The sequence below is a fragment of the Lemur catta genome, chromosome 12 (assembly GCF_020740605.2).
Source record: "Lemur catta isolate mLemCat1 chromosome 12, mLemCat1.pri, whole genome shotgun sequence".
NCBI classification, from domain to species: Eukaryota; Metazoa; Chordata; class Mammalia; order Primates; family Lemuridae; genus Lemur; species Lemur catta.
Window position 1 is genome coordinate 23,534,540 of NC_059139.1, and position 27,587 is coordinate 23,562,126.

Genomic DNA, 27,587 nt, shown 5'->3' on the forward strand with positions numbered 1-27,587 from the left:
GTATATGGAAATACTCTAATGTACTGATTGAAGTGTCTATCATCTTAGTAACTTAATTTCATACAGACAAGAGAATGTGTTGAAATAACTGATACGTTTCAGAACAATAAGAAAATTTATAGAGTAGATTTTATTATACGAAGCATGGGTTTATAAAAACCCTTAAACAGATTGGTACTTTTATGTAAATAAAGTAAATTAATTATTTCAGTTTTTACAAGCTGCTTAGTGTAACTCTTAGATTATGAAATGTGAATAATTTTTGTATGTTGACTATTTTGCAAATTTTTTGTTTGCATAGATCTTACAATCTGTAAATAAGAGATTATTTTATGACAGTAAAATTTCAAGGAAGAGCATGTTTGTTTTATTTCCTGATAGTCTTTATTTGGGTTTTGGGTTTTAGCCGGTTTGTGCCACCACAGCCAAGCTCTGGGAACAGATTTATGCCACAACAAAATAGCCCAGTGCCTAGTCCATATGCCCCACAAAGCCCTGCAGGATACATGCCATATTCCCATCCTTCAAGTTACACAACACATCCACAGATGCAACAAGGTAAGAAAGTTTTTTCTTACATTACTGGGAATGCCTTACTAGCTAGGTTTCTAAGCAAATTTTTTTTTTAAAAATAATTTTTAAAACACAAACTAAAATACTGTGCTGTATATTTATTTGTCAGTAAACTTTTTAAACGATAGGGCTTAAATCATTCAAAACATGTTACATTTATCATTTGGTAATCGGTCAGTTAGGAGGTGAAAGGAGCAGTGGCATTTTTGTTCTTTGGATTCAGTTATTATAGAACCGAGTATATTTAGTTATGGAATTGAGAACTGCTTTTTTTTATTGGACTTTCTTCTTATAGTAGCACTAAACCAAAGAACAGTTAGGTTTTAATTGATGAAGTAGGTATAGTTGGCTCTCTATATCCATGAGTTGCACATTGTGAATTCAATCAAGTGCAGATTGAGGATATTCAGAGAAACAATTGGGTCTGTACTGAGTATGTACAGTTTTTTTATTGTCATTATTCCCTAAACAACACAGTATAACTACTATTTATGTAGCATTTACAGTTATTATAAGTAATTATATTATTATAAGTGTTATTATAAGTAATCTAGAGATGATTTAGAGTACTGTATACAAGAGGATATGCATAGGTTATATACAAATACTACACCATGTTATATCAGGGACTTAAGTATCTGCAGATTTTAGTATTCCTGGAAGGTATACTGAAGGTATATCCCCACAGATACTGAGGGACAACCATACTGTGAAAAATTTACTATAACATGGTTATAGTACAGTAGAGGAAAATTAATGATCTTTGATGCAAAGATTTCTAGATTAGATTACTAGTTCTCAGTTGATTGCTAGTTCTTAATATCATGTTGATATTATGATGTCTTTTAAGATTATATTTGGCTGGGTGCAGTGGCTCATGCCTGCAAATCCTAGCACTTTTTAAGGCCAGTGTGGAAGGATTGCTTGAGGTCAGTAGTTCGAGCCAACTGGAGCAAGAGCGAGACCCTGTCTCTACAAAGAATTGAAAAAATTAGCCAGGCATGGTGGCATGTGTCTATAGTCCGAGCTAAGGAGGATCACTTGAGCCCAGGAGTTGGAGGCTGCAGTGAGCTATGATTGTGCCACTGCGCTTCAGCCTGGGTGACAGAGCGAGATCCTGTCTCAAAAAAAAATAAAAATAAAAAAAAATTATTTCATGGCTACCAAATAATTGATTTATTAGTAGTATAAATTACTTTGTATTTTTTGAGAAATTTTTAAAATGCAGAAAAGTACAAAAGATAATAAACATCTTTGATTTTTGTGCTTCATAATTAATAGCAAATTTTAATATTTACTGTCAGTCATTAGTTCCTATATGTGTATTCTTGTTCTTACTATGCATGAAGTTGAAACTTTCTTCATTTATAAACTTGTTAACTTATAAACTTTTATCTTTGTCATTTATCAAAACAGCTAACTTCTGCTTTTCCAAAACTAGACAGTGAAATATTAGGTTGAGACCATTTTGCACAGGTATCTGCAGTCCCATGTTTATTATAGCACTATTCACAATAACCAAAATATGGAATCAACCTAAGTGCCCATCAGTGGATGAATGAATAAAGAAAATGTGGTATATATACACAATGGAATATTATTCAGCTATAAAAACAAATGAAATCCTGTCATTTGCAGCAACATAGATGGAACTGGAGGTTTATGTTAAGTGAAATAAGCCAAGCACAGAAAGACAAATATCACATGTTCTCACTGTCATGTGGGAGCTAACAATGTTTATCTCATGAAGACAGAGAACAGATTGGTGGTTACCAGAGGCTGGGAGGAGTAGTGGGGAGGGGTGATGAAGGCAGGTTGATACATGTGTACAAACATACAGTTTGATAGAAGAAATAAGACCTAGAGTTTGATAGCTCAGTAGGGTAACCATAGTTTACAGTAATCTTTTGTATATTTCAAAATAGCTAAAAGAGAATAATTCAAATGTTTCCAGCATAAAGAAAAGACACATTTAAGGTGATGGCTATCCTAGTTACACTCAAGTGATCTTTACAGATTATAGAAATGTATTAAATTATCATATGTACCCTGAAAATGTGTGCATTTTTTAAAAAACGAAAAACAATTTAGTCTGATAAGGAACAAGTGGATAGGTAAATGGGACAGAAAAGAATCCAGTCTAGAAATAAGGCAATTTAGAGTATGAGTAAGGTAACATTTAAAACATTTTTTTCAACTTTATATTATAAAAACTTCCATTTGTAAGATTAGCACAATGGACCCCTTCACTAACAGGTATCTTGACACTTTGTCCTTAAATACATCTGCTAAGAAGATGATTCTCCTGTATAAACACCAAATATAATAAATTTACCTCTGAAAAAAATTAAGAACAGTTCTATAATACAGTATCATCTACTGTCTAGTCTACGTTCAGTTTTCCCCAGTTGTTCTAAATATGTTTTTAATATATTTTTTCTCTTCAAAATAGGATCTAGTCTGGTTTCTCATACACGGCATTTGATTTTTGCATCTCTTAATCTAAAACAGTCTTGTACCTTTTTTTGCCCATGGCATCAATCTTTGTTTTTTGAAGAGTTTTGTGCCACTTTTGATGTAGAATATTTCATATTCTAGACTCTGCTGTTTTCTCATAGTGTTATTTAATTTGTTCATCTATCCCCTATATTTCTTATCAACTGAAAGTTAGCTTTAAAGATTTTATTAGTTTCCAGTTATATATTTTTGGCAAGAGTACTACATAAGTAATGACCTATACTTTATACTGAATCATAGCAGAAGGCACATAATACCAGGTGGTCCCATTATTGGTGGTGTTTAGGTGGTGATCATCTGATCTCTTTATTGTAAAAGTACACATTTTTTCCTTTGCAATTAGTAAGTAATCTGTGAAATGATAACTTTGAGATCATGCATGTATCTTATTTCCCATCAATCTGTTACTTAAAGGGTTTAGTATCTAATGATTCTCATTTTATTAGTTTTTATATGGATCATTGAAAAATGATGACTTTTTAAAAATTCTGTCATTCATTCCAAAGATGACATTTTAAAACCAGTATATAAAAGAATGGATTGTTTAATTAAATGATGGTGATCGGGCATTTTTAAATTTTAGTTGGATTTTTGGATCACATAGAGCAAAAATTTTCTAGATAGACAAACTACTTGAATAGATTTTTAAAATTAGAGTTACAAGAAGAAAATATGGGCACATTTTTGGTAATCTTAAATTTGAGAAGGCCTTGTTTCTAAGCAAACTGAAAACCTAGATTGCAGAAATGAAAAAACAGATTAGTTATGAATTTCTATATAAGAGAACATATATATGTAAATTATATAAATATAAACAAATGTGAGGAAGAACATTTGCAACATTTTTTATAAATACAACATACTAGTTTTTTAATAGTCCAAGATTTCATGCAGATTAAGAACAAGGCAGAAATGGACTGAAGATGTAAACAGTCAAATTACTGAAAAAGAACAGCCAATTGGGTACAGAAAGGTTTAATAAATGTATGAAATTATGGTTAACTTGGCTTACAATTAAAGACTTGTAATCATAATTAAAATATAAAATTTTGTGCCTGTTAGATTGGTAAACATTTTATAGTCTTCATAGGAGTATAAATTGGTACAACTTTTTAGAGAGCAGTTTGATAGTATCTATTTTATTTAATATTCATATACCTCACTCAGTAGTTCAAAATCTATCTATTTTAAAAGGGAAGTACGGGATAAAAACATACTCAGTTTTAACAAGTTCTACCAAACATTCAATGAAGAGATATTCTAATCTTAAACCATTCCAGAAAAAAGAAAAACGTCAGTACTCTCCCAACTCCTTAGTTGGATAACAATCTGGATACCAAAATCAGGTAAAGGGAGGAGAGTATGAGAAAGGAAAAATTATGGACCAAGCATCATGTATGAACAAGGAAACAATTTCTAAATGAATATTAGGAAACCAAAAAAGCAGTATTATCAACCTACATGACAAAATTGGATATATAGCCAATATACAGATTGATTAATAGTAGACAATATAATTCAGACGAAAGGGGAGGGGTTCATGCGAGCCTCCTAATGCTATTAACAAAAGAGCATACAAAAAAAATTGAATTCTCATACTTTCATTCATGGTTTTTAAAACTTTTCACAGAATAAGAATAGATTGGTACAGCCTTATCCTGATAAACACGGTCCATCTACTGGTAAAATATTAGAAGCATTTCCCTTCAAATCAAGGATTGGACACAAATGCCTGTAATCACTTTTACTCACTGTGCAGTCGGTGTCCTAGCAATACAGGAAGATAAGCATAAAAAATATATATATATGGGCCGGGCGCGGTGGCTCACGCCTGTAATCCTAGCACTTTGGGAGGCCGAGGCGGGTGGATCGCTCGAGGTCAGGAGTTCAAGACCAGCCTGAGCAAGAGCGAGACCCCGTCTCTACTAAAAATACAATGAAATGATGTGGCCAACTAAAATATATATATATAGAAAAAATTAGTCGGACATGGTGGCGCATGCCTCAGGAGGCTGAGGCAGCAGGATCACTTAAGCCCAGGAGTTTGAGGTTGCTGTGAGCTAGGCTGATGCTACGGCACTCACTCTAGCCTGGGCAACAAAGCGAGACTCCGTCTCAAAAAAAAATAAAATAAAAAAAAATATATATATATACATATACATATACATATACATATATATATATAAAACTATTGGTAAGGAAGAAACAAAGTGTCATTTCCAGGTGATATAATAGTTACCTTAGAAAATTCAAGAGAAGCTACAGACAAGATATTAGAATTAATAAAAGCATTCTATATCATTACTGTATGTAACATTATAATGAAATTAATTGCATTTTTATATACCTAAAATAAGCAGATATAAGTATAATCTTTTTTGATAGTAACATTTTCAAGGAAAACCACAAGGTTCCTAGGAATATATATATATGTGTGTGTGTGTGTATACATATACACACACACACGTACACTTTTGCTCAGTTCCCTTGGGTTTGTCAAACTAGGAATAAATTTAATGAAAGATGTACAAGAACTTTATGGAGAAAATTATAAAACTGTTGAAAGAGATAAAAGAAAACCTAAGAGAATACAGAGTAATGCCATCTTCATGGATGGAAAGACTCAATCGGGTAAAAGTTAATATTTCCCCCAATCTGTAAATTGAATACAGTATTGATAAAAGTCTCAATCAGAGTTTCTGTGAAACTTGAAGAAAATTCCAAGGATAGACAAGATAATTTTGAAATGGAACCAAGTGTAGATGCTGAGTTTAACAGGAATCAAGATTTATTGTAGTATTGGTACAGGCATGGAAAAGTAACACATGGTGAGGCAGAACATAATGAATAGCCTAGGAACATACCTATGAACAAATGGAAACTTGATACATAAGGCATTATATTTTAATGGTGAAAAAATTTCTTTAATGGTACTGAAACAGTTATACCTATGGAGACAACATTGGATCGCTATGTCATACTGTGCTTAAAAATAAATTTTGGCCGGGCATGGTGGCTCACACCTGTAATCCTAGCACTCTGGAAGGCCGAGGTGGGAGGATCACTGATCACTTGAGGTCAAGAGTTCTGTGCCAGCCTGAGCAAGAGCGAGACCCCGTCTCTACTAAAAATAGAAAAAATTAGCCGGGTGTGGTGGTGTGCGCCTATAGTCCCAGCTACTTGGGGGGCTGAGGCAAGAGGATTGCTTGAGCCCAAGAGTTTTAGACTGCTGTGAGCTAGCCTGACACCATGGCACTCTCCCCAGGGCAACAGAGTGAGACTCTGTCTCAAAAAAAATAATTAATTAATTAATTAATTAATTATGCCTGGATTAAAGACCTAACTGAAAAACCAAAACTGTAAAGCTTTGAGAAAATATAAGAGACTGTCATTTTATGACTTTCTGTTAAGGGGGGAATCTGTATGGCCAGTATACATGAGAAGGTGCTTGACTTCACTAGTAATCAAGGAAATGCAAATTATAGTGACTGTCAAAGACATTTCCCACCTCAGAATAGCAAAAATTGTTGTCAAGGATATAAAGCAGTGGAAACTCTCATATACTACCAATGAATACAAATGGATGTAAGTAGTTTTTTTATTTTTAAGAGATAGGTTCTCTCACTCCGTTGCTCAGGCTGGAATGCAGTGGTGTGATCATAGCTTACTGCAACCTTGAACTCCTGGGTTCAAGTGATCCTCTTGCCTTAGCCTCTTGACTGTCTAGGACTACGGGCACACATCACCATGTCTAGCTAATTTTAAAATTTTTTGTAGAGATGGGGTCTTGCTTTGTTGCCCAGGCTGGTCTTGAACTCCTGGCCTTAAGTGAAGTTCCCACCTCATCCTCCCAATGTGCTGGAATTACAGTTGTGAGCTACTGTGCCCAGCTGATACAAGTAATTTGGAAAGCTATTTGTTAATAATTAGTAAGGTTTAAAAATGAGCATATCCAGCAGTTTCTGAGTCCTAGGTATTGGTACCTAGAGCTTTCACATGTGTGTAAAAAGAGTCATCCTGTATAAGTATACATTGCAGCATTTATGGCAGCAAAAAGTTTAATCAATCTAAACATCCAACATGGATCCACATGAATGGATAAATAAGTAGTATACATTATAGAGCAGAACATATGCGATTATTTATTTAAAATAAATGAATTTAAAACTATGTAATATAAAATATAAAAATAGATAAATCTCAATATAATATTGAATTGAAAAGCAAGTTACAGAAGGATACATATATATGCCATTTATATAAAGTTGGAATGTAAAGACAATGCTGTGTATTATTTAGGAATATGTTCATTTATAGCAAAAGTATAAGGATATGCATAGGTAGAGTGAACTCTGAAGTCAAAATAGTGGTTAACTCCAGGAAGTAAGGGGAAAGGAACAGAGGAGAGGAATACACAGATCAGTGGAGAGATTCAACCATATCTATAATGTTTTACTTCTTTTCAAAAATAGATCTCGGGCCTGGCGCGGCGGCTCACGCCTGTAATCCGAGCGCTCTGGGAGGCCAAGGAGGGTGAATCGTTTGAGCTCAGGAGTTTGAGACCAGCCTGAGCAAGAGCAAGACCACATCTCTACTAAAAATAGAAAGAAATGATATAGACAACTAAAAATATATATAGAAAAAATTAGCTGGGCATGGTGGCCCATGCCTGTAGTCCCAGCTACTTGGGGGGCTGAGGTGGGAGGATTGCTTGAACCCAGGAGTTTGAGGTTGCTGTGAGTTAGGTTGATGCCATGGCACTCTGGCCTGGGCAACAGAGTGAGACTCTGTCTCAAAAAAAAAAAAAAAAAAAATAGATCTGAACCTGGCATGATATTAAGATTTGCTCAAACTTGACTAGTCAGTACATAAGTGTTTTTTTAGATTACTATCATTTGTGTATGCTTAAAATGTTTCTTGTGAACAATTATTTTCTAAGGATTTTAACAGTATTTTTTAAACTTTTTTTTTATTCTTATTAATTTCAGCATCGGTATCAAGTCCCATTGTTGCAGGTGGTTTGAGAAACATACATGATAATAAGGTTTCTGGTCCGTTGTCTGGCAATTCAGCTAATCATCACGCTGATAATCCTAGACATGGCTCAAGTGACGACTACCACCTGCACATGGTGCACAGGCTAAGTAGTGACGTATGTAATATATTAATTATTATTAAGGTAATAAAATAGTTCTAATATTTGTCAATAAGCTAGCATTTCCATTCCACAATTTAAATGATATCTACCATATAGCAAAGATTATACTAGGCACTAAAATCTAGCTATGAACAACATGGTTCCTGTACTCATAGAGCTTAGTCTAGAGCAGGATTGGTAAATCATGGCCAGTGGCCTGACCCACAAAGTAAGGATAGTTTTTGCATTTTTAAGAGTTACTTAAAAAACCAAAAGAAGAACAATATATGACAGAGACTGTATGTGGCCCACAAAGCCTAAAATATTTACTAACTGTCCCTTTACAGAAACAGTTGGCCGACCTCTGGTCTAGAGGTTTAGGTTTTTAATGAAATAAAATTTCAGTTTTAAGTTAATACTATTTACAACAAAATAGTTCTTAAATAATGAGCCTTTATTTATTAGTGCTTGGCTCTTTTTTCCCCTAAGACGTGTATAAAGATTTTTTTCCTGAAATTTAATGTTGCCTCGATGTTATTAAAATATTCCACTTTCTGGGCTGGGCATGGTGGCTCACGCTTGTAATCCTAGCACTCTGGGAGGCCGAGGCGGGTGGATTGCTCGAGGTCAGGAGTTCGAGACTAGCCTGAGCAAGAGTGAGACTCCGTCTGTACTAAAAATAGAAAGAGATTATCTGGCCAACTAAAATATATATAGAAAAAAATTAGCCGGGCATGGTGGTACATGCCTGTAGTCCCAGCTACTCGGGAGGCTGAGGCAGTAGGATCGTTTAAGCCCAGGAGTTTGAGGTTGCTGTGAGCTAGGCTGACGCCACGGCACTCACTCTAGCCTGGGCAACAGAGCGAGACTCTGTCTCAAAAAAAAAAAAAAATTCTACTTTCTGGAAATTTGTCTTGTTATTGATGTTGTATTTTTATGTAAGCTGCATGTGTCTAACACTAACACAGATGACAGTGGACTCTGCCCTCAAGACCTTTATGACCTTATAGGGTATTCATAGCTCCTTTTGTAGAAAATAGCAAACAAAAATGGAGCATACTAGTAATACCAATTTTCTTATTCATTGCCATGCTTAGGCTGTTGATTCTTTTGGATACAATTTCAATTCTTCTAAGATATACCAAGAAGAAAACAGGAAAGTGCAGAAGAATTATGCTTTTGAATTCCAACACTTTACCTGTCAGTAATTTATGTCTTTTATTGGTTCTCTTTAAGATTTCTATAAAGCCTCTCCTGTTATTCAAGATATCGATTTTATACTCTATTCTTAGGATGGAGATTCTTCAACAATGAGGACTGCTGCATCTTTTCCCTTGAGGTCTCCACAACCAGTATGCTCCCCAGCTGGAAGTGATGGAACTTCTAAAGGTATTATTTTGACTAAAATTTCCTTCTGCATATTTCATGTTTCAAGTTGTGTAAAGAACTCAGACTTCTTAAAACAGATACCAAAAAATTACTCTCTTTCTTCATTATAGAAAAAAATAAACCTGTACTTAAGCAGGTGTAGATCAGGGGTTTTAAGTCAGTTCCTATTAATAAACTACTAATAGTATTCCAAGATATATCCAGTAATGTTCTCATTAATAGATCCAGTGGTCTTTTCAAACTACAACTTTCTTAAACATTTGAAATTTACGGTCAATCTTCCCCATCCCTCCAGAAAAACTCATATTGAGCTCCTCTGTTTTTCTCCTGTTTCTTTCATTAATAGCTTCTTTTTTTTTTTTCTTCCTTAGCTCTTCCCTTAGCTATTCCTATTTTTCAAGAATTCTGTCAGACTTTTCAGTGGCAGCATTGCACTTTTGTTCCCTGGCTGTTTTACTCAGTTTTAAAACTGCATTGATTACTTTTTGTGAACAGAACTCTTAAATCAACCTTTGGCTCCAGTCTTATCTGCCAAATTATAATTCTTCACTTCCGGACAAAATTTCCTTCATATCTAGCTGGTATTTCAAATTCAGGTTCAAAATTGGTTTCATCATTCTTTCTGCTAGTCCCATCTCCCTTAATGCTTTTCCAGTCCTGAATCATCTTGATTTAAAATTTTGAAATTATCATAAAGTCTTTTCTCGATTCCTTAGTCATTTATCAAGTCTAGCCTGTCCTGTGTTACTTTCGTTCATCCCTCAGATCTACTTTCATCTCTCCTTATTAAAATCCTACCTGTTCTTCCAGGTGTGAATTAAATGAGTGATCTTCCATAGGCCCTCCCCTAATCTCCTTAAGCCATTAGTTTATATTTTTTCTAAGAATGTATCCTGTACCATCTTATGTACGTGAATTTTATTTTGTTTATCTTTGAATTCCCAAAGTACCTGGCATAGTGTTCTAACAGATTGGGAAAACTGTGGATTTAAGTCTAAATATTTAAAATTATAGTCTGATAACTTTTATCAGAGTTTGTTGGAAGATAATACTGTATTACACTTTTAAAAGTTAGTTTATAAATAATTGCAAAATAGCTGATAATATATCTTCTCAATCCATGAGGATTTTTAATTATAGCCATCTGAAACATATGGTAAAGATTTTTTTCACAAATTGTGTTCTGGCTGTTTATCAAGGTCATTTTTCATGAGGTAGAAGTTGAACTTTCATATACCATTTCCGTTCTATAATTATGTGGATTTTCAGGGATAAAATCCCAGTTTCTGAAAGAGAGAACAACTTCCATGGTGAATATATTTGTAGGTTAGGCATCAAAGTTTGGTACATATCCCACAAATGTTGTCAGAGTGAGAAGTTATTTAGACTGCCAGGGAGAGGAAGTGGTTGATCTAGATAATCAGCCCATTTTTCCTTCTGACTCTTGAGATTGGATGGATGGATGGATAGGTAGAAGAAGAAAGGAAGGGAGGGAGAGAAGAAAGGAAAGGAAGGGAAGCGAGGAAGGGAAAGAAGGAAAGAAAGAAAGGGAGGAACTTTGATAGAAACAGAGAAAACTTTAGAACAAACAACTCATGAATATATTATTTATCAGAAACCTAAACTTCTGTCATGAGGTTGTTTTCCAACTACTTTTGAAGGGTGTATGCATTGTCAGTCTAACTTCATTTTTAGGTGAATTGTTGGAATTTCAAGTTTGTTCTAAAGTATATATAATTTGCTACATAAACTTTAAGTAGGCAGGCATAATGGTGTATTACAATTCAGACTTAGACACATCTGGTTTTAAATAGTTCAGGTTTGCTATTTACATAACCTTGGGCAAATTTCTTAACCTCTATAAGCTTCATGTTCTTTTTCTGCAAAGTGTTGATGATAATACTCAAGAATTTTGTAAAAATTAAATGAATTGATATGTAAAGCACTTTGTACATCTCTGACGCAAAATAAATGGTCCAAAACTGTTAGTTTCATTTTCATTTTTTTTTTAATGTCTCAGATAGGCTCAGTCTAAAGAAAAAAAATCTATTTATCAATGTAACTTCAAACATTTGTAGTAAATTGCTCCCATATCATCTTTATTACACTTTAATCAATAGATATATTCTCTTAAAAGTTAAATTTTTGCATATAGCATTTAAAATATATTAACATTACTAATTGAAACTTCAAAATTATATGTCATGGAAAAAAATACATATAAAAACACTGAAATCTTAAGGTAGGTCTAGGTTTAAGTTCGTTCTGTAAAGAACTTTTAGCTCGACCAATTTTTAAAATTTCGTACAGGTTTTAAAATATTTTGTAAATAGCCTAATGATAAGAAATGTATTACATTATTCAGATGCAATTATACTATTATTTCTGAAGCATATCAATGCTCTTTTTCCTCACCTAACAGCTTGTTAGCTAGGAGGATTTTTCCATCTGATTAACTCATTTTTAACACTTCCCTGTATTGTATAGCATTGGTTAATTTAATGGAATATGGGCTCAGGATACTTTATTGAGCCTTGAAAATTTCTGGACTTGATATTTTTCTAATAAAAAGAGGATTAGCACGCTGAAGAAAATATGTGAATGATGTTAAGTGGAGGAAGAAAGAGAAGACCACATTAAGGTATAATCAGTACTTTACCACTAGTTTTTGAAGTAAGTAAAGACTTTAGTAATTGTAAATTTCCCACTTTCTTTTTGTTATGAAACCAGTAGTATTCATGTGAGTATAGTCTCTAGGATTAATTTGTTATTTTTGTAATTTGACAAAGTTTCGCTTATTCTTACATTAAATATTAGGATATATCAGGTTTCTTAGATAATCAGTGAAAGAATAGAGATGATCATGCCCAAAATGTTTGTGTTGTATCATCTTTAGAAACTATGAACTCTTTTGCCCTTTTAAAGCTAATTATTTATACTTTTTCAGCATAGAAATGGAAATAATACTGGTCTGAAAGATTTAATACTCCTACTTAGATTCAAACCTAGATCATCAGCCAGCAAGCTAAACAACTATGTGGGACAGGACTTTAGGCTTTCTTTTCATCTTTTGTACATAAGTGACTTGCATTAGATAATTTCTTAACATTATTTCTAGCATTACTTTATTGTCACTTATTTAATATTTCTATCATGCTGTAAGGAAATGTGAAACCAGCACAACTGTTCTTTTCTATTGAATTGTTTTTCTAGGATCAAGAACACCTTTAATCCTGCAATCTCAGCCTTTACCTTGTTCATCACCTCGAGATGTTCCACCAGACATCTTGCTGGATTCTCCAGAAAGAAAACAAAAGAAGCAAAAGAAAATGAAATTAGGCAAGGACGAAAAAGAACAGAGTGAGAAAGCTGCAATGTATGATATAATTAGTTCTCCATCCAAGGACTCTACTAAACTTACGTTAAGACTTTCTCGTGTAAGGTCTTCAGACATGGACCAGCAAGAGGATATGCTTTCTGGTATGGAAAATAGCAATGTTTCAGAAAATGATATTCCTTTTAATGTGCAGTACCCAGGACAGACTTCAAAAACACCCATTACTCCACAGGATGTAAACCGCCCACTAAATGCTGCTCAGTGTTTGCCGCAGCAAGAACAAACAGCATTCCTTCCAGCAAATCAAGTGCCTGTTGTACAACAGAACACTTCAGTTGCTACAAAACAACCCCCAACTTCTGTGGTACAGAATCAACAGCAGGTATCACAACAGGGACCTATATATGATGAAGTGGAATTGGATGCATTGGCTGAAATTGAGCGAATAGAGAGAGAATCAGCTATTGAAAGGGAGCGTTTCTCAAAAGAAGTTCAAGATAAAGGTAGAGTAATCTCATTATTACCACTTTATTACCTGGGCAAATATGTAATTATAGTGTCAAAAAAGTTTTTTTACATTATTTTTTGTTCTCATATTTTTTATAATTCTTCATGTCTCTTAAGTATGTTTTTTTTTTACTAATATTAATACCTCAGAAGTTAAATTATAAACTTAATTTCATTTTTTATCTGAAGCAACTATCTGAGATTTGGTAATTCTCTACTGCACGTCTATCACCCATTATGTACGATACTGTTTTACTTATGTGTGCTTTTCTAATAAAATGAATGTTAACATTTCTATATCACTTGCATTTTTCACAAGTTAATAGAGAGTTGTGCATCTTCAAGTTTTTCTGCTAAAACAAGGTTAACTGCCGTAGTTATTTTGAAGCAGGTACATTTTAAGAAAAGTTTGTATGTTTATTAGGCAGTTAGATATTTCAGTTGGTTTATAATACTACTGTTATAATAATATTTTTTAGGTAAACAAAGTATGGAAAGAAGTTAATATTAAATAGCAAACCTTAAGAATCAAAGACATTTTGATGGTGATTACGGTTAAGTGTTCGCTGACTGGTATATTAGGATGGAATTTCAAGACATACCTGGTTTATGAGTTTATGGGCTTTGTTTGTGCTTATAATCAAATTAAAGTAAGTCCCTAGTAAGTTCTTTTTTTGTTTTGTTTTGTTTTGTTTTTTGGAGACAGAGTCTCGCTATGTTGCCCGGGCTAGAGTGAGTGCCGTGGCATCAGCCTACCTCACAGCAACCTCAAATTCTTGGGCTTAAGCGATCCTACTGCCTCAGCCTCCCGAGTAGCTGGGACTACAGGCATGTGCCACTGTGCCCGGCTAATTTTTTCTATATATATTTTTAGCTGTCCATATAATTTCTTTCGATTTTTAATAGAGACAGGGTCTCGCTCTTGCTCAGGCTGGTCTTGAACTCCTGACCTTGAGCAATCCACCCGCCTCGGCCTCCCAAGGTGCTAGGATTACAGGCGTGAGCCACCGTGTCCAGCCCCTAGTAAGTTCTTAATTATTTGGTGTACACTATGTACAAAATCTTTTGAATATTTTAAGAGAGACTGATGAATCAGGGATTGAAATTAGTAGTGTAATTTATGAATTTGATGTCTCTACAAATGCATGTATACATTTGATCATCCAAACCAAAAGCACACTATATGATTTATTTTTATGATTAAAATATTCTAGGTTGATTTACAGTTCTTATATTTTATTTCTTGGTAATTATAAAACAAAACTTCTTGATTTTGGGTAGAGCTCATTTTTGTATATTATCTTGGTTATTATTTGACTGGGTCATCACTAGATAATTGTGTTGTATGCAAAGAAACATGCTGAAGATTGGTATTATATTTCTTACCGTGATGGCCCTTTTTAATGTTATCCAAAAAAATGGACTGTGTTAATTATTGTACTACAATGTGTGCACAGTGCGTAGATCAGATAAGTGCAAATAAAGAAATTGCTAGAAGTCTTCATTTTATTGGCTAGGGAAATGGGATTTTTTAAAAATTACTTAATCTTTGATGTTAAGAATGAAATGTTGCTTGTACCTTTTCTCTTTGGTTTGCAGCATGGGGTTCAGGAAATAAACATATAGGTTCCAAGGTGTATGTCCTCTAACCTAGTATAAAAGTATGTGCATGCCAAGTGAAGAGAGTGATATTACTCAGCTTCCCTTGAAATATTGACCTATCCAAAATTCTTGAATTCTAACACAGTTTTGCAAGAAACACTCAAAATTGTAATTGCCTCACCAAGAAATATTAGTTGCCTTGAGAACTGAATATTTGCATGACATTGAATCTGTTTTATGGAAAATGTGTTTTTTAAAAGGAGTGTAACTTTTAAATGATTTATAGTAGTTGTTGATAGGAACAAAAACACAGGACATGTGAATTTTTTATTTTTACTTTACTAAACTTTTATTGTACCATATTTATTGAATCCAAAGTTTTTACTTTTAAAAATGGAATGAAAATAAGGATAGTAAATAGGTCTAATAGGTTTGCATATTAGCAAACTTTATACAATTGACTTTTCTTTGGAAAATAAAACAAAATCAACAGATATACCATTCTTGCAGAAACTTGTGTATTTTACTTTCAATTATCCTAACAGTTTTCTCGGTCATCTATGATGGTATAGCTGTCGCAAAAATAACTAAAAAGTTGAATGAACAAGAGTTGGCTTACAAATTTGGTGAAAATACAGAGTTACCTGGTACTATTAGGATTCAGATAGGTTTTGCTGCCCTTATATTAGTGTTGTCATTTCCAACTTACTTTCTGAAAGCAGTGTTCTGTTATTTCATTGATTTACAATCATGCACCCCACAACAGTGTTTCAGTCACACTGGACTGCATGTACAATAGTGGTCCCATAAGATTATAATACCGTGTTTTTGCTATAGCTTTTTTATGTTTAGATATATATAGATACACAAATACTTATTACTGTGTTAGAATCATCTACAGTATTCAGTACGGTAACATGCTGTACAGATGTGTAGCCTAGGAGCAATAGGCTATACCATATAGTCTAGGTATGTAGTAGGCTATACCATCTACATTTGTGTAAATACACTCTCGGGTGTTTGTACAACGAAATTACCTAACAATGGATTTCGCAAAATGTATTCCCATTGTTAAGTGATACATGACTGTATTTGAAAACTTTTGGAATTTAGGTGCCACCTGACACTTGATTTGACCTTTGACATTTCACATTCAGTTTCTGCATTGTGTGATGGGATAATATTTTTTATATAAGAGGTTACCTTGAGATTTTGGAAAGATTAAATGTGTGTATATTGGTCCACATTGTAGGTGAGGTCATAAATAAAAACAAAATTGTTCTAAAGTGGTGATTTTATAGTTAGCTCTTGAAATATGAAATACTTCCTTGAAATGAATTCATCACTAGTTACCATTATTTTTACTTTTTGGACTAAATTCTAAAATTCACATTTAGTATATTCTAAGATTTGGCACTGAGAACTTTTTTTTTGCAACTATTGTGTTACCAATGATATGGGGTAAACAAGATACTCTAGAGTCTGAGTTTGCCTGCCAAGTATATTCGTTTACTATGAGAGAAGTAACCAGTAACCAAACTCAATAACCAAAAATAGAAAAAGCTATACTATATAAATAAGATTAGAAAGTTCAACAAATGTAGCTAATAATTGTGGAATTCAAGAAAAGGGATAGAGTATTCTTAAGAAATATTTTACCTAGGCTGTGATAGACCTTAATGTGTCCCTGTTCCACACAGAGAAAACATTTTTCTAGCTGCTAGATATTTATGTCCCTTTTGCCTGTTCTCTCTTCTTTGGGCAGTTCTGTATATATACTGATAAGGTAACACTGTACCCTATTATTTTATATTCCAAAAGGACCTTTTTCTCAATGCCTTTTTGCTTATACTTTAGCATCTGTAATTACAAAAAATAATTTTAAAAAGCTATTCATCTTTGCTTCTGGGATGACCCATCATAGACATTAATACCTCTTTCATGTGCTGAAAATTCCTGCTTTCTTTTGTCAAAGAGAGAGTTCCTTTTTTCATCTTTGCCTATTTCATCTTTTCCCAAGGTCCACTTTCCATATTAGCAAGCATAAGGAATGGCTTAGCTTCACTAATGTTTTTTATAAGGTTATAATATTCTTGCATCATAACCCTTAAGAAGTAAATTATTGCCTACTGTCATTTGAAATAAGAGACTGGGATTTAGGACAGTAATAGAACAGTTAGCTACTTGGCCTGTACTATGGTTTAGGGGTGGCATGTTTTCATGTTTTGTAATTGGCTACTATGTATACAATTATTGTACTTTCTGCTCTATGTGTTTTTATTTATAACTTGTAATAGATTTAAATAAGTGGTACAGTTTGTTTTTCTTGTAAGCATAATTGAGTTCAGAGTTTCTGTAAGGACTGGATCTTACTTTCAAAATATCAGCATCTGGATAACAAGTGATGTTGGTTTTGAAATTATAATAATCCTTTTGTATGCATTTTCTTCAGGAATATATATGTTCTGATATATAGCTAATGTTACGGTTCCCAATGCTGAAAGGTAATCAGTGTCTCAGATACTAAAATGATTCATCATAGAGAAGGCTTTCCATCATTAGGTAAAGATTATGATGTAATGAAGACTGATAACAAAAGTGGATAGACAAAAGTGACCTATACAGATTCAGAGCCATTTTACAGGAGTAAGTTCATGGTGAAAATGAGTCATTTGAAGTGGATCAGAATGTGCATTCTCTTAACATCTAAGAAATCCCACAACAGTGATATAATTTTTCTGGGATTTACAGAAGAGAAGTGAAGTACTTTCCAATAGTTGAACAATTAGAACTTAGTGTTTAGCAATATTTTATTTATCGTGAAAAAAATTATAAGATCCTTCTCAATCTTAATACATTACTTATGTGCAAATGCTTTCATACATTTTTTATTATAAATAATCATAGGCTCTACAGTCTAAATTGAACATAGTAGTTTCTTTGAAATTAACTTATTTGTTGAATTTCCATTTCATTGGAATTTCCATTCCAATGACAAAAGGTAAATTGGATTGAGGTCAATGATGTATAGACTCTTGAGTATTTTGTAATCCTTTTAAAATCAGGCTTTCTAAGCTATTTTAATGTTTTTCTGAAAACTGCTCATATTTACAAAAGGATGAGCCACAGATTTGTTAAGAGAAATCTTTAGATGCCTCAGACCTTTGTCATTTTAGTTCTTAAGTATGCTTAAGTTACCATTTTAATGGCTTTTACAAAGGAATATTTCATTAGAAACACAGAAATCTTAGGTGTACTATTTGAATTTCTAGATTCTTGTTATAAAGGATTTAGGGATAAATATAAGGTGATAAAGCATCCTATATATGAGATAGTATTTGTTTGATGTGTCATATGGCAAGATATAAAGATTATTTTATGTGATAGAACATTCAAAAAGAGGATTCTATAAACATAAATTTTCTATTCTGCATGCTTTTTTCTTAGGTATTGATGAAGAAAGCTGCAGATAAATTCTTACAATGTTAGTTTTAACTAGGGAAAACAATCTAATGTTAATATGTTGTTATTATGATATTGTTTTGCAAGTGGATCATGTGTGATAGTAGGTTTGACTTCTGGATAACTAAAGGAGTAAAATAACGTAGTTTTATGAAAAATAACTAAAAAATACCTGAAGTAAATTTACATTTTATTAAACTGGAATGAACTGCTAATTCTTGCTTTAAGAAGAAAACAATGGAACTTAGGTGTATAAAAGCATTACCATTAGAAAAAATCTCAGAACTTGCTTCTCTAACAATAAGGAGCAGTTTTTTAGTTGTCAGTTAGACTTTTAACCTTGTGATACTGTTTTCTTTACATGATATCACATTAGTGAATATTATAAGAGAATTTAGAGGTTGTTAAAATGACTAAAATGACTTTTAAAACATAGTCAAGCAATTCAGCAAGTAAATAAAAGCAGGAAAAGCCTCAAGGTACTGTAATGTAACTATTCCCAACACTTAACTGGAAATTCAACTTACGGAAAATGACCTAGCAACCTCTTTTAGGGAACCATGCACAGAAATACATAGTTGTTCCAAATACCTTGACATTTTATTGCAGTGTTGAATTTGTGTTTGTATATGTCTATGTCTTTACATTTCAGAATACTTTAAATTATTTCTTTCTGAGGCCAGTGTAGACCCCCTAGAACTTTATGTTGAAGAGCAGAAACATTTTTCTTTAGTGCAAGTTGCTTAAGACAGGATTTATCTAAAAAGTTCTTATATGCTTCTAATTTGTATATATGATATAATTACTTCCTTATTTTAAATTTACTTCTGTCATTTAAATTTACTTCTAACATTGTGGCTAGCTTTTAAACTCCATTTGCACTGTTAACACTTAAGAGAATTTGAATTCTACTTAAAGTTTAATGACAAATTATTAGATTCTTTTTCTTACTCATTTACCTTTTCCCCCAGTGGTGTGATTTCTGTTTTCTTTCAAGCTTTGCTCTTTTCCATATTTATCTTACATTTAGTGAAAACTTATATTTCCTGTTTGGTTATATTGGCAGATTTGGGGCTGTTTGTAGTATTTGGTTAACAGTTAAAATAATCTGAAGTGAGAATATATGATTTATAACTGGTTGCCTTATTTTATTCTTATATGAAGAATCTGGTTTATCGTTAACATTATGAACATAGATATATGCTTGTATTATAAGTTCTATTCATTTTGTATTATTGCATTTATTTATATACTTTTAAAAAAGTATGTTGTTAAATACTTTAAATATTATGTTAATACTTAAATACATAGTAAAAAATATTTTTTACTATGGTCAGTAAGATTTACTGAGGTCCATTAAGCATGAATATTTCCTCAAACCTTGGTTTTCCAAGTTTTATGTCATTCATGCTTACTATTTTATATATACATATTTACATTTGCATTCACTACATTTGAAAAACATTGTAACTTTAAAAAGATAGTCAAAATCCATAGGGTTTTTAATAAGATAAGAATACATGTCTATTACTGATATGGAATATTTATCTTTAAATTTCAGATAAGCCTTTGAAAAAAAGAAAACAAGATTCTTACCCACAGGAGGCTGGGGGTGCTACAGGAGGTAATAGACCAGCTTCTCAGGAGACGGGTTCTACGGGAAATGGGTCAAGGCCAGCATTAATGGTTAGCATTGATCTTCATCAGGCAGGAAGAGTGGACTCTCAGGCTTCTATAACTCAGGATTCAGACTCCATAAAAAAGCCTGAAGAAATCAAACAATTTAATGATGCACCTATTTCTGTTCTTCAGGAAGATATTATTGGAAGTCTTAAATCTACACCGGAAAATCATCCTGAGACAACTAAAAAAAAGTCTGATCCTGAGCTTTCAAAGAGTGAAATGAAACAAAATGAAAATAGGTTATCAGAATCTAAACCAAATGAAAACCGATTGATGGAAACAAAATCAAGTGAAAATAAGACAGAAACTAAAATTGAGACCCAAACAGAAGAACTTAAACAGAATGAGAGCAGAACGACCGAATCCAAACAAAATGAGAGCACTGTAATTGAGCCTAAACAGAATGAAAATAGACTGTCTGACACAAAACCAAATGACAACAAACAAAATAATGGCAGGTCAGAAACAACAAAATCAAGACCTGAAACCCCAAAGCAAAAGGGTGAAAGCCGGCCTGAAACTCCAAAACAAAAGAGTGATGGGCGCCCTGAAACCCCGAAACAGAAGGGTGATGGACGGCCTGAAACTCCAAAACAAAAAGGTGAGGGCCGGCCTGAAACTCCAAAGCAAAAAAATGAAGGCCGGCCTGAAACACCAAAACATAGGCATGACAATAGGAGGGATTCGGGAAAGCTATCAACAGAGAAAAAACCTGAAGTGTCTAAACATAAACAGGATATTAAATCTGACTCACCTCGGTTAAAATCAGAACGAGCTGAAGCCTTAAAGCAGAGACCTGATGGACGATCTATTTCTGAGTCACTAAGACGTGACCATGATAGTAAACAAAAATCAGATGACAGAGGTGAATCAGAGCGACATCGAGGGGATCAGTCTAGGGTTCGAAGACCAGAAACATTGAGATCCTCTAGTAGAAATGAACATGGCATTAAATCTGATAGTTCAAAAACTGATAAACTAGAAAGAAAACACAGACATGAGTCAGGGGACTCAAGGGAAAGACCATCCTCTGGGGAACAAAAATCAAGACCTGACAGTCCTCGTGTTAAACAAGGAGATTCTAATAAATCAAGACCTGATAAACCTGGTTTTAAATCACCAAATAGTAAAGATGACAAAAGGACAGAGGGTAACAAGAGTAAAGTAGACAGTAATAAAGTGCACCCTGACAATAAGGCAGAATTTCCAAGTTATTTGTTGGGGGGCAGGTCTGGTGCATTGAAAAATTTTGTCATTCCAAAAATCAAGCGGGATAAAGATGGCAATATTACTCAGGAGACAAAGAAAATGGAAATGAAAGGAGAACAGAAAGACAAAGTAGAAAAAATGGGACTAGTTGAAGATCTAAATAAAGGAGCTAAGCCTGTAGTTGTTCTGCAAAAACTATCCTTGGATGATGTTCAGAAACTTATTAAAGATAGAGAGGATAAATCAAGAAGTTCCCTTAAACCTATCAAGAATAAACCATCAAAGTCAAATAAAGGTAAGAATACTTATACTGATGTCATTTGTATTATAGTCAGTTTTAAGTTTTAAGGTTATTAAGTATTAAAAAAATGGAAATTTATAAAAATTAGAAAGCTACTGCATGAAAATATAACCTTCATGTCAGACAATAGTAAATTGTTTTCAGGAATATAGATAAAAAGTTATCATTGAACACTTTTTTTCCTCTCACCATTTTTTTCTCCCACTCACTACTCAGTCATGAATTTTACTACTATTTGATTCTACAAAGATAAGTTCTTTTGCTATTATTTCAGATATTTCTGAAAGTTGCTTTTTAATCAAGTGAATTATGTGTTAGAATAGACATACTTAACAACTCTCTAAAAAGTTATCTTGACTGTAGGGGCATTCCATTCCACAATGAGGTAATAAATTGAATTTTAATTTGCAGCATCTCAATAAAGTTATGTGGTATATAAGAATCAGTGGTATAAACTATTTTAAGAATATTAAATGTCTTATAGTACTATTTTCTTATAGACTTATCTGAGTTTTAATTATTGACAAATAGTTTGTATAGTTTAGAATAAATTATATAAAAGGTTATTTTTGATTTTCTGGAGGAGATGGTCAAATATGTTTTATATTTTAAAAATAAAGTTTTGTCCTTTCATTTGCCAAGGTAATAGGGAGTGGTATTTACCTCTTAAATTGGGTTAAATCGTAAGTAAATTGGTGGGGGGGGTGTTATTTTTGAATGGTTGTTAATTAAGTTCGTTTGTTACTTAAGATTATTTCCAGGAGGGGAGAAACATCTTAAGTGCTAAAAACGTAAGGGCCATTTGTTCAGAAAATATAATTTTGTATTCCTTTGTGTACTAGTGTTTAAAATATATTTTGTATGATGCTATGTGGCAAGACCCGTTTAGCCCATGCCGTCTAACTAGATTGAGATATAGTTTTGGAGACAATAGAACTGAAAGTTTATTTGATTCTAAGTTTTACTTCTGTGAAAGAAATTTATTAAGAACTTATATTTAATTGTTCAACAGATATTTGAAATCTAGAATTGTATTGTTCATTGTGGTAGCCATTGCCTCTTTTGGCTATTTAAATTGAAATTAAGTAAAATTTTAAAATTCATTTCACCATTAGTCACGTATGACTACTGGCTACCATATTGGACAATGCAGAGAACATTTACATCATCCCAGAAAATTATATAGCACTGCAGTGTTTTAGGAGATACAAAAAGTGTAATGGTTACTATTTTTGTAACATGCTGTTGCAGCTTGTCTACCAAAAAAGCTCTTTTAAGACATAGTATTATTATAAAGAACTCTTTATTCAAAGAAATGACTTGTGGCTAATCTGTTTTTTATTCTTACTTGGTTTTTGTCAAATACTTTTTTCCATTGTTAATTTATTTTCGTTCTATTTTTTAAAAACAAGAAAAGATGGCCTTCTGAATCACTAATATTTGTACTCTTTTAGTGAAGCTTTTAATTTTTAAATTATGGCTGTCAGACCTACAAAAATTAATTAAGACTTTAACCTTAATTAAGAAGTAGTCTTTATTGTTTAACTTTGCATCTTTTCAGAATTATTTGTTAATGTGAAAAGAGGTTGTTGTATAATGTGGGGGCTAGCAGCAGAATTATTTTCTTTTAGGTAAAGATTTTCTTTAAAATTTTGCAGTAAAAGTTTGGGAGTAGCTTATATTTATAAAATAGAGTATAGTAATACAATTTTAGAAAAGTCAGATGAAAGATGGAAAGTGGTACCCTCTTGTTCCCTTGATCTGGACCATCTTTATCTCCCTACCTTCTCAGCTTACACTAGCCTTGCTTTCTAAGCTCTGTTCTAACAAAGAGTCTTTTACAACTGCTTAAAGAATATCAAGAAATGAATATAGCTCCTAATTAGTAATTGCTATATTATTTCCCATGATTTTTTCACATGTAATTTCATTGACTATGAATGTCGTTTTAGTGATAAAACATATTTCTCGCAAGTGTACTTTTAATGCAGATGTTTATACCTGATATGGTCATGTTAGTGTGTAAGTAGGCTTCTTAGTGTCTGCCTATTACAGTGATGTGTATGTATATGTACATGTTTGTGTATACATACACATATATTGATATATCTGCAATTATAATAGCAGAACTTTTCATGAAAAAACATTTCAGTGCCTAGATTTATTTCAGGATGCCATGTAGATATCTTTTGGTTTTATTTATGTCTTAGGATTCCTTTCCATTATCTTTTTAGTAGTGTTCTAATTTTGGTTTTATTTTAGATCTCTGCTACTCAGTTAACAATAGCAGAGTTAGGTAATTGTGGATTGTTTTTTTACTATATGTATATGAAGCACAGTTGTGGATTACTGACCCTTTGTAGTACACATTACTTGTCATTGTCTTTGGAGATTCATAGAAAATCACATATTTTGATGTTTTAGTATTTTTCTAAGTAAAGGAATTATTCTGAATATTGCTGGGATACTTTTGTGGTTGACTCCTAGGGCCAAAATTCTTGGTGGGTCTTCCTTTCTTGGAAGAGCCATAAAATTCCATCCTTTAAATATTTTACCTGATGTTCATATATGAAATATTCATTCTGTAGAGTAATTTGAAATTCCTTGAATATACTTGAAGGTAATAAATTTTGAATGTATGGTAGAGGTATAGATTTGTGACTCCTAACTTAGATTACTTATTTTTATCTTTTGTATGAGTGTATTAAAGGTCAGGTGACATTGTTACATTTGATTTGATTTCTTTGGCAATGTCTATATTTCTAGTACCTAGCGGAATACCTCTTACATAATGAGATCATATTAAATGCCGATAGAATTAAATAGAGACTGTGTTGCTGCCATGTTCAGAAAAGCTTTTGTGTGCAGGTTAAATTTGTATACTCATCTTTTATGTTCCCAACAAAACACCTTAGTTCAAGAGCTACTTAATTTTCAAATTCTTGTTCCCTAAACTTTGTCATACTTTCTTCACCCTGTCAACTACCTCGTTTTTGTTAAGATCTGAAGGATACCTACTCATATTCATGTCTGTTTAATTTCCCTTTTACCTTTATTTTAATCTATAGCTGTTATAAGATGGGCTCAATATCAGTCCCATTTCCATCCAGCTCTGTCAGCTTCCCAATCTTTCAATCATCTTGTTAAATTTTTAAAATATCTTCTATTAAAATATACTTCAGTCATTATATTAAATGCCAAAAAATACTTTATTTTTAATTTTTTTATCAGAATATTACCCCAGTATACCCCAGTGTACCTCGTCACCAAATTAAAATAATGAAGTTATAAGATCCTTTAAAAAGACTGGCATGATCATCTACTAACAAATGCCTTTCGTGTTATTAACAGTTTAATGTCTGTAATTACATACATTTACAATTTGGCTTGGGGGGTTTTCTTTGTGTGTTTGTTTTTTAACAACTTTAGAGTGTCTCAAAATATCTTAGCTTTACATCCAAAGATACCATTTTTTCTTCTCCTTCCTACTTCTTTCCAACTAGTGTGTTATTCTCCATTACTTGGACTCAGTGCTTTCAGGAAACATCTCATACACCATTTTTTAGTTGGGATCGTCTCTTTTAAACAAAAGGGTAACAGTTACTGAAAGTAGTCTTCACTGGGAATGTATTTAACAACTTTAATAGTCAACAATGATTAATCTATGTTGCTTACTTGATAAGCTGATGATTATAGTCATTACTAGGGACAGTTATTTCATCTCAGTTATCTACTGCTAATGGTGATCACTAAAATACATTAACCTGGTTGTCTTTTACCTAGCACTAAACAATCTAGTTGGATTGTGGTTAGGATCCTCAGCTTCTGTAAGTTTAAGAGAAAATAACTATTTCTAAGAGTAATTTGTGGCATAATTTATGAATTCCTAAGTTGAGGAATTTGCAGTGTGTTTTCTGTAAAGTAGATTGTGATATTTAATAATCTTTGATGATACTGCAGTGGACATTTATTTTGGTTCATTTGAACAGTTTTATAAAATACCTTCCTGAAAATTTTCAGTTTCTATAAAGACTTTAGTATCAGTGATAACATTAGGAAATGTTTAGAGAATATTTGTTACAGAAGTTTGTAAAATATGTACCTAGCTGGGTTTTTGTGTGTGTGTGTGTGTGTGTGTGTGCGCCTAACTGTTGTTGAGAGTGATTTTAGACCAATATTTTGGAAGCTTGTGCCTGTGATTTCCATTTGTAGAAATTTTGGTTCAAATTATGCTTAGTTGATAGTTGACATTAATATCAATTTACAGAGATGCATTAAGCAGAAACTTTTTCATAAAAATTAATTAAAGTTTGGTGGAGGTATACTTTCTCCTCTCCATTCCATAGCTCAAGTCAGCCCCAAAACATAGCTTCTGTAGGGTTCTTCCATCTGTAAAAATGGCTATATTATTGACAGATGAGGAGAAAATATTAATTCTAGAAATAGAAAATATTAATTCTGAGACAAACTCCTATTTATGAAGAAATAATCTTTACTCTTACATATTGAATTCCCTTTTATTCTAAAAAAAATTAAGTTGTACATTACAAGGGCTTGTTACAGATACTAAGATAATGAATACCTAGTTAATATTTTGATATAAATAAAAAATTTTGAAATATGGATTCCCTTCCATGCCCACAAAAAAATAGCGCTTTCTGGCTTCTAATGTGCCAAGTTGAGAAAATTCTCTTTTAAACCAACTGTAAATTATAGTACAGAGAGCACTGGGATAAAAACCTTGAATAAGTCTTAGTCTTTCAAGTTTGGTTCATTTACTTTTAAAATGGAGAAATCAATTTCCTTCTTATATTATGCAGTTATGAGGACCAAAATGAGTATTGGTATAGTAAAAGCTAAAGTCTCTTCAATTTTTTTATATAAAGGAATGTAGTTATTCAATTTTTAATTGAATTTATCCAACAAGGAAATTTTTGAAAATACATTTTGATTTATATATACTTCATATTTAATGTATATTTGAAGATACTGCTACCACAATTTATTTTTCTCACTGTATACATATCAAGGAAAGAATCATTTGATCTTCACTTTCTACTTTTCTGTATTGAGTAGTAAATTGTCTTTAAAGTAATAAACTTTTTAGAAAGCATGTAGTTTTTAATAGTTCTTCTTCATTGTAATTTAATAACTGAACATTGGTGAAATCTGTGGTGCTGGTATCAATATCAAAACTGCAGTGCTTAAAACTGAATTTTTCTTAAAATCTGTTCTTTTTCCCTCTTTATTTATAATAGTGTTCTTTTCAGTTCCTACAAACCAATTCCTTGGTATTTTGTCTTCATTCACTTTATAGTGACCTAAACGGTACAGAGTATAGTGACTATACTTTTAGGGTAGGTGGCACTTTGTTCCATTTTGCATAAAATACGATGTGATAACTATCAGTCAGTAAACTTTTTCTGTGAAGGACCAGATAGTAAATATTTTAGACTTTGCAGGTCAGTTATCTCTAACGTTGTAATGTGAAAGCAGCCATAGACAATATCTAAACAAGTGTTGTATGGCTATGTTCCAGTAAAACTTTATTTATAAAAATAGATAATAGGGAAAATTTGATCTCGTAGCCTGTATTTGTTGAGCCTGATAGTGATATAAAATTGAAATTTTACATGGTGAATGTGATAACTAGATTGTTTATTCTGTAGCAGGTGAGACCTAAAATTTGCATTTCCTACTGCCATTTGAGTATGTTTACGTGCATGTAAAAAGATAGATGTAGATAGAGTTTTTCTTCTCCAATATTTGTAAGTGTAGTATGAAATTATGTAGTATGAATGTAGTGTAGTATGAATATATGTTATCAGGACATTTAATATTCCTGAGTACTTATCTTTATGTAATGGAGG

The 27,587-nt window shown here is 32.6% G+C and overlaps 1 protein-coding gene across 5 annotated transcripts in view; it reads left to right on the top strand.

Moving 5' to 3' along the window:
• The window catches only part of NIPBL (NIPBL cohesin loading factor), a 185,999-nt gene that overhangs the window by 86,493 nt on the left and 71,919 nt on the right, over positions 1 to 27,587 (top strand). For 4 of the 5 annotated variants that reach the window (XM_045566302.1, XM_045566304.1, XM_045566303.1 and 1 more), the window contains 5 exons: positions 407 to 558; positions 8,079 to 8,242; positions 9,520 to 9,616; positions 12,830 to 13,456; positions 20,086 to 21,711. In XM_045566302.1, coding sequence (XP_045422258.1) covers positions 407 to 558; positions 8,079 to 8,242; positions 9,520 to 9,616; positions 12,830 to 13,456; positions 20,086 to 21,711 — 2,666 coding nt within the window. Of the gene's footprint in view, positions 1 to 406; positions 559 to 8,078; positions 8,243 to 9,364; positions 9,428 to 9,519; positions 9,617 to 12,829; positions 13,457 to 20,085; positions 21,712 to 27,587 lie in introns of those variants that run through there. The other variant, XM_045566306.1, reaches the window with a different exon arrangement.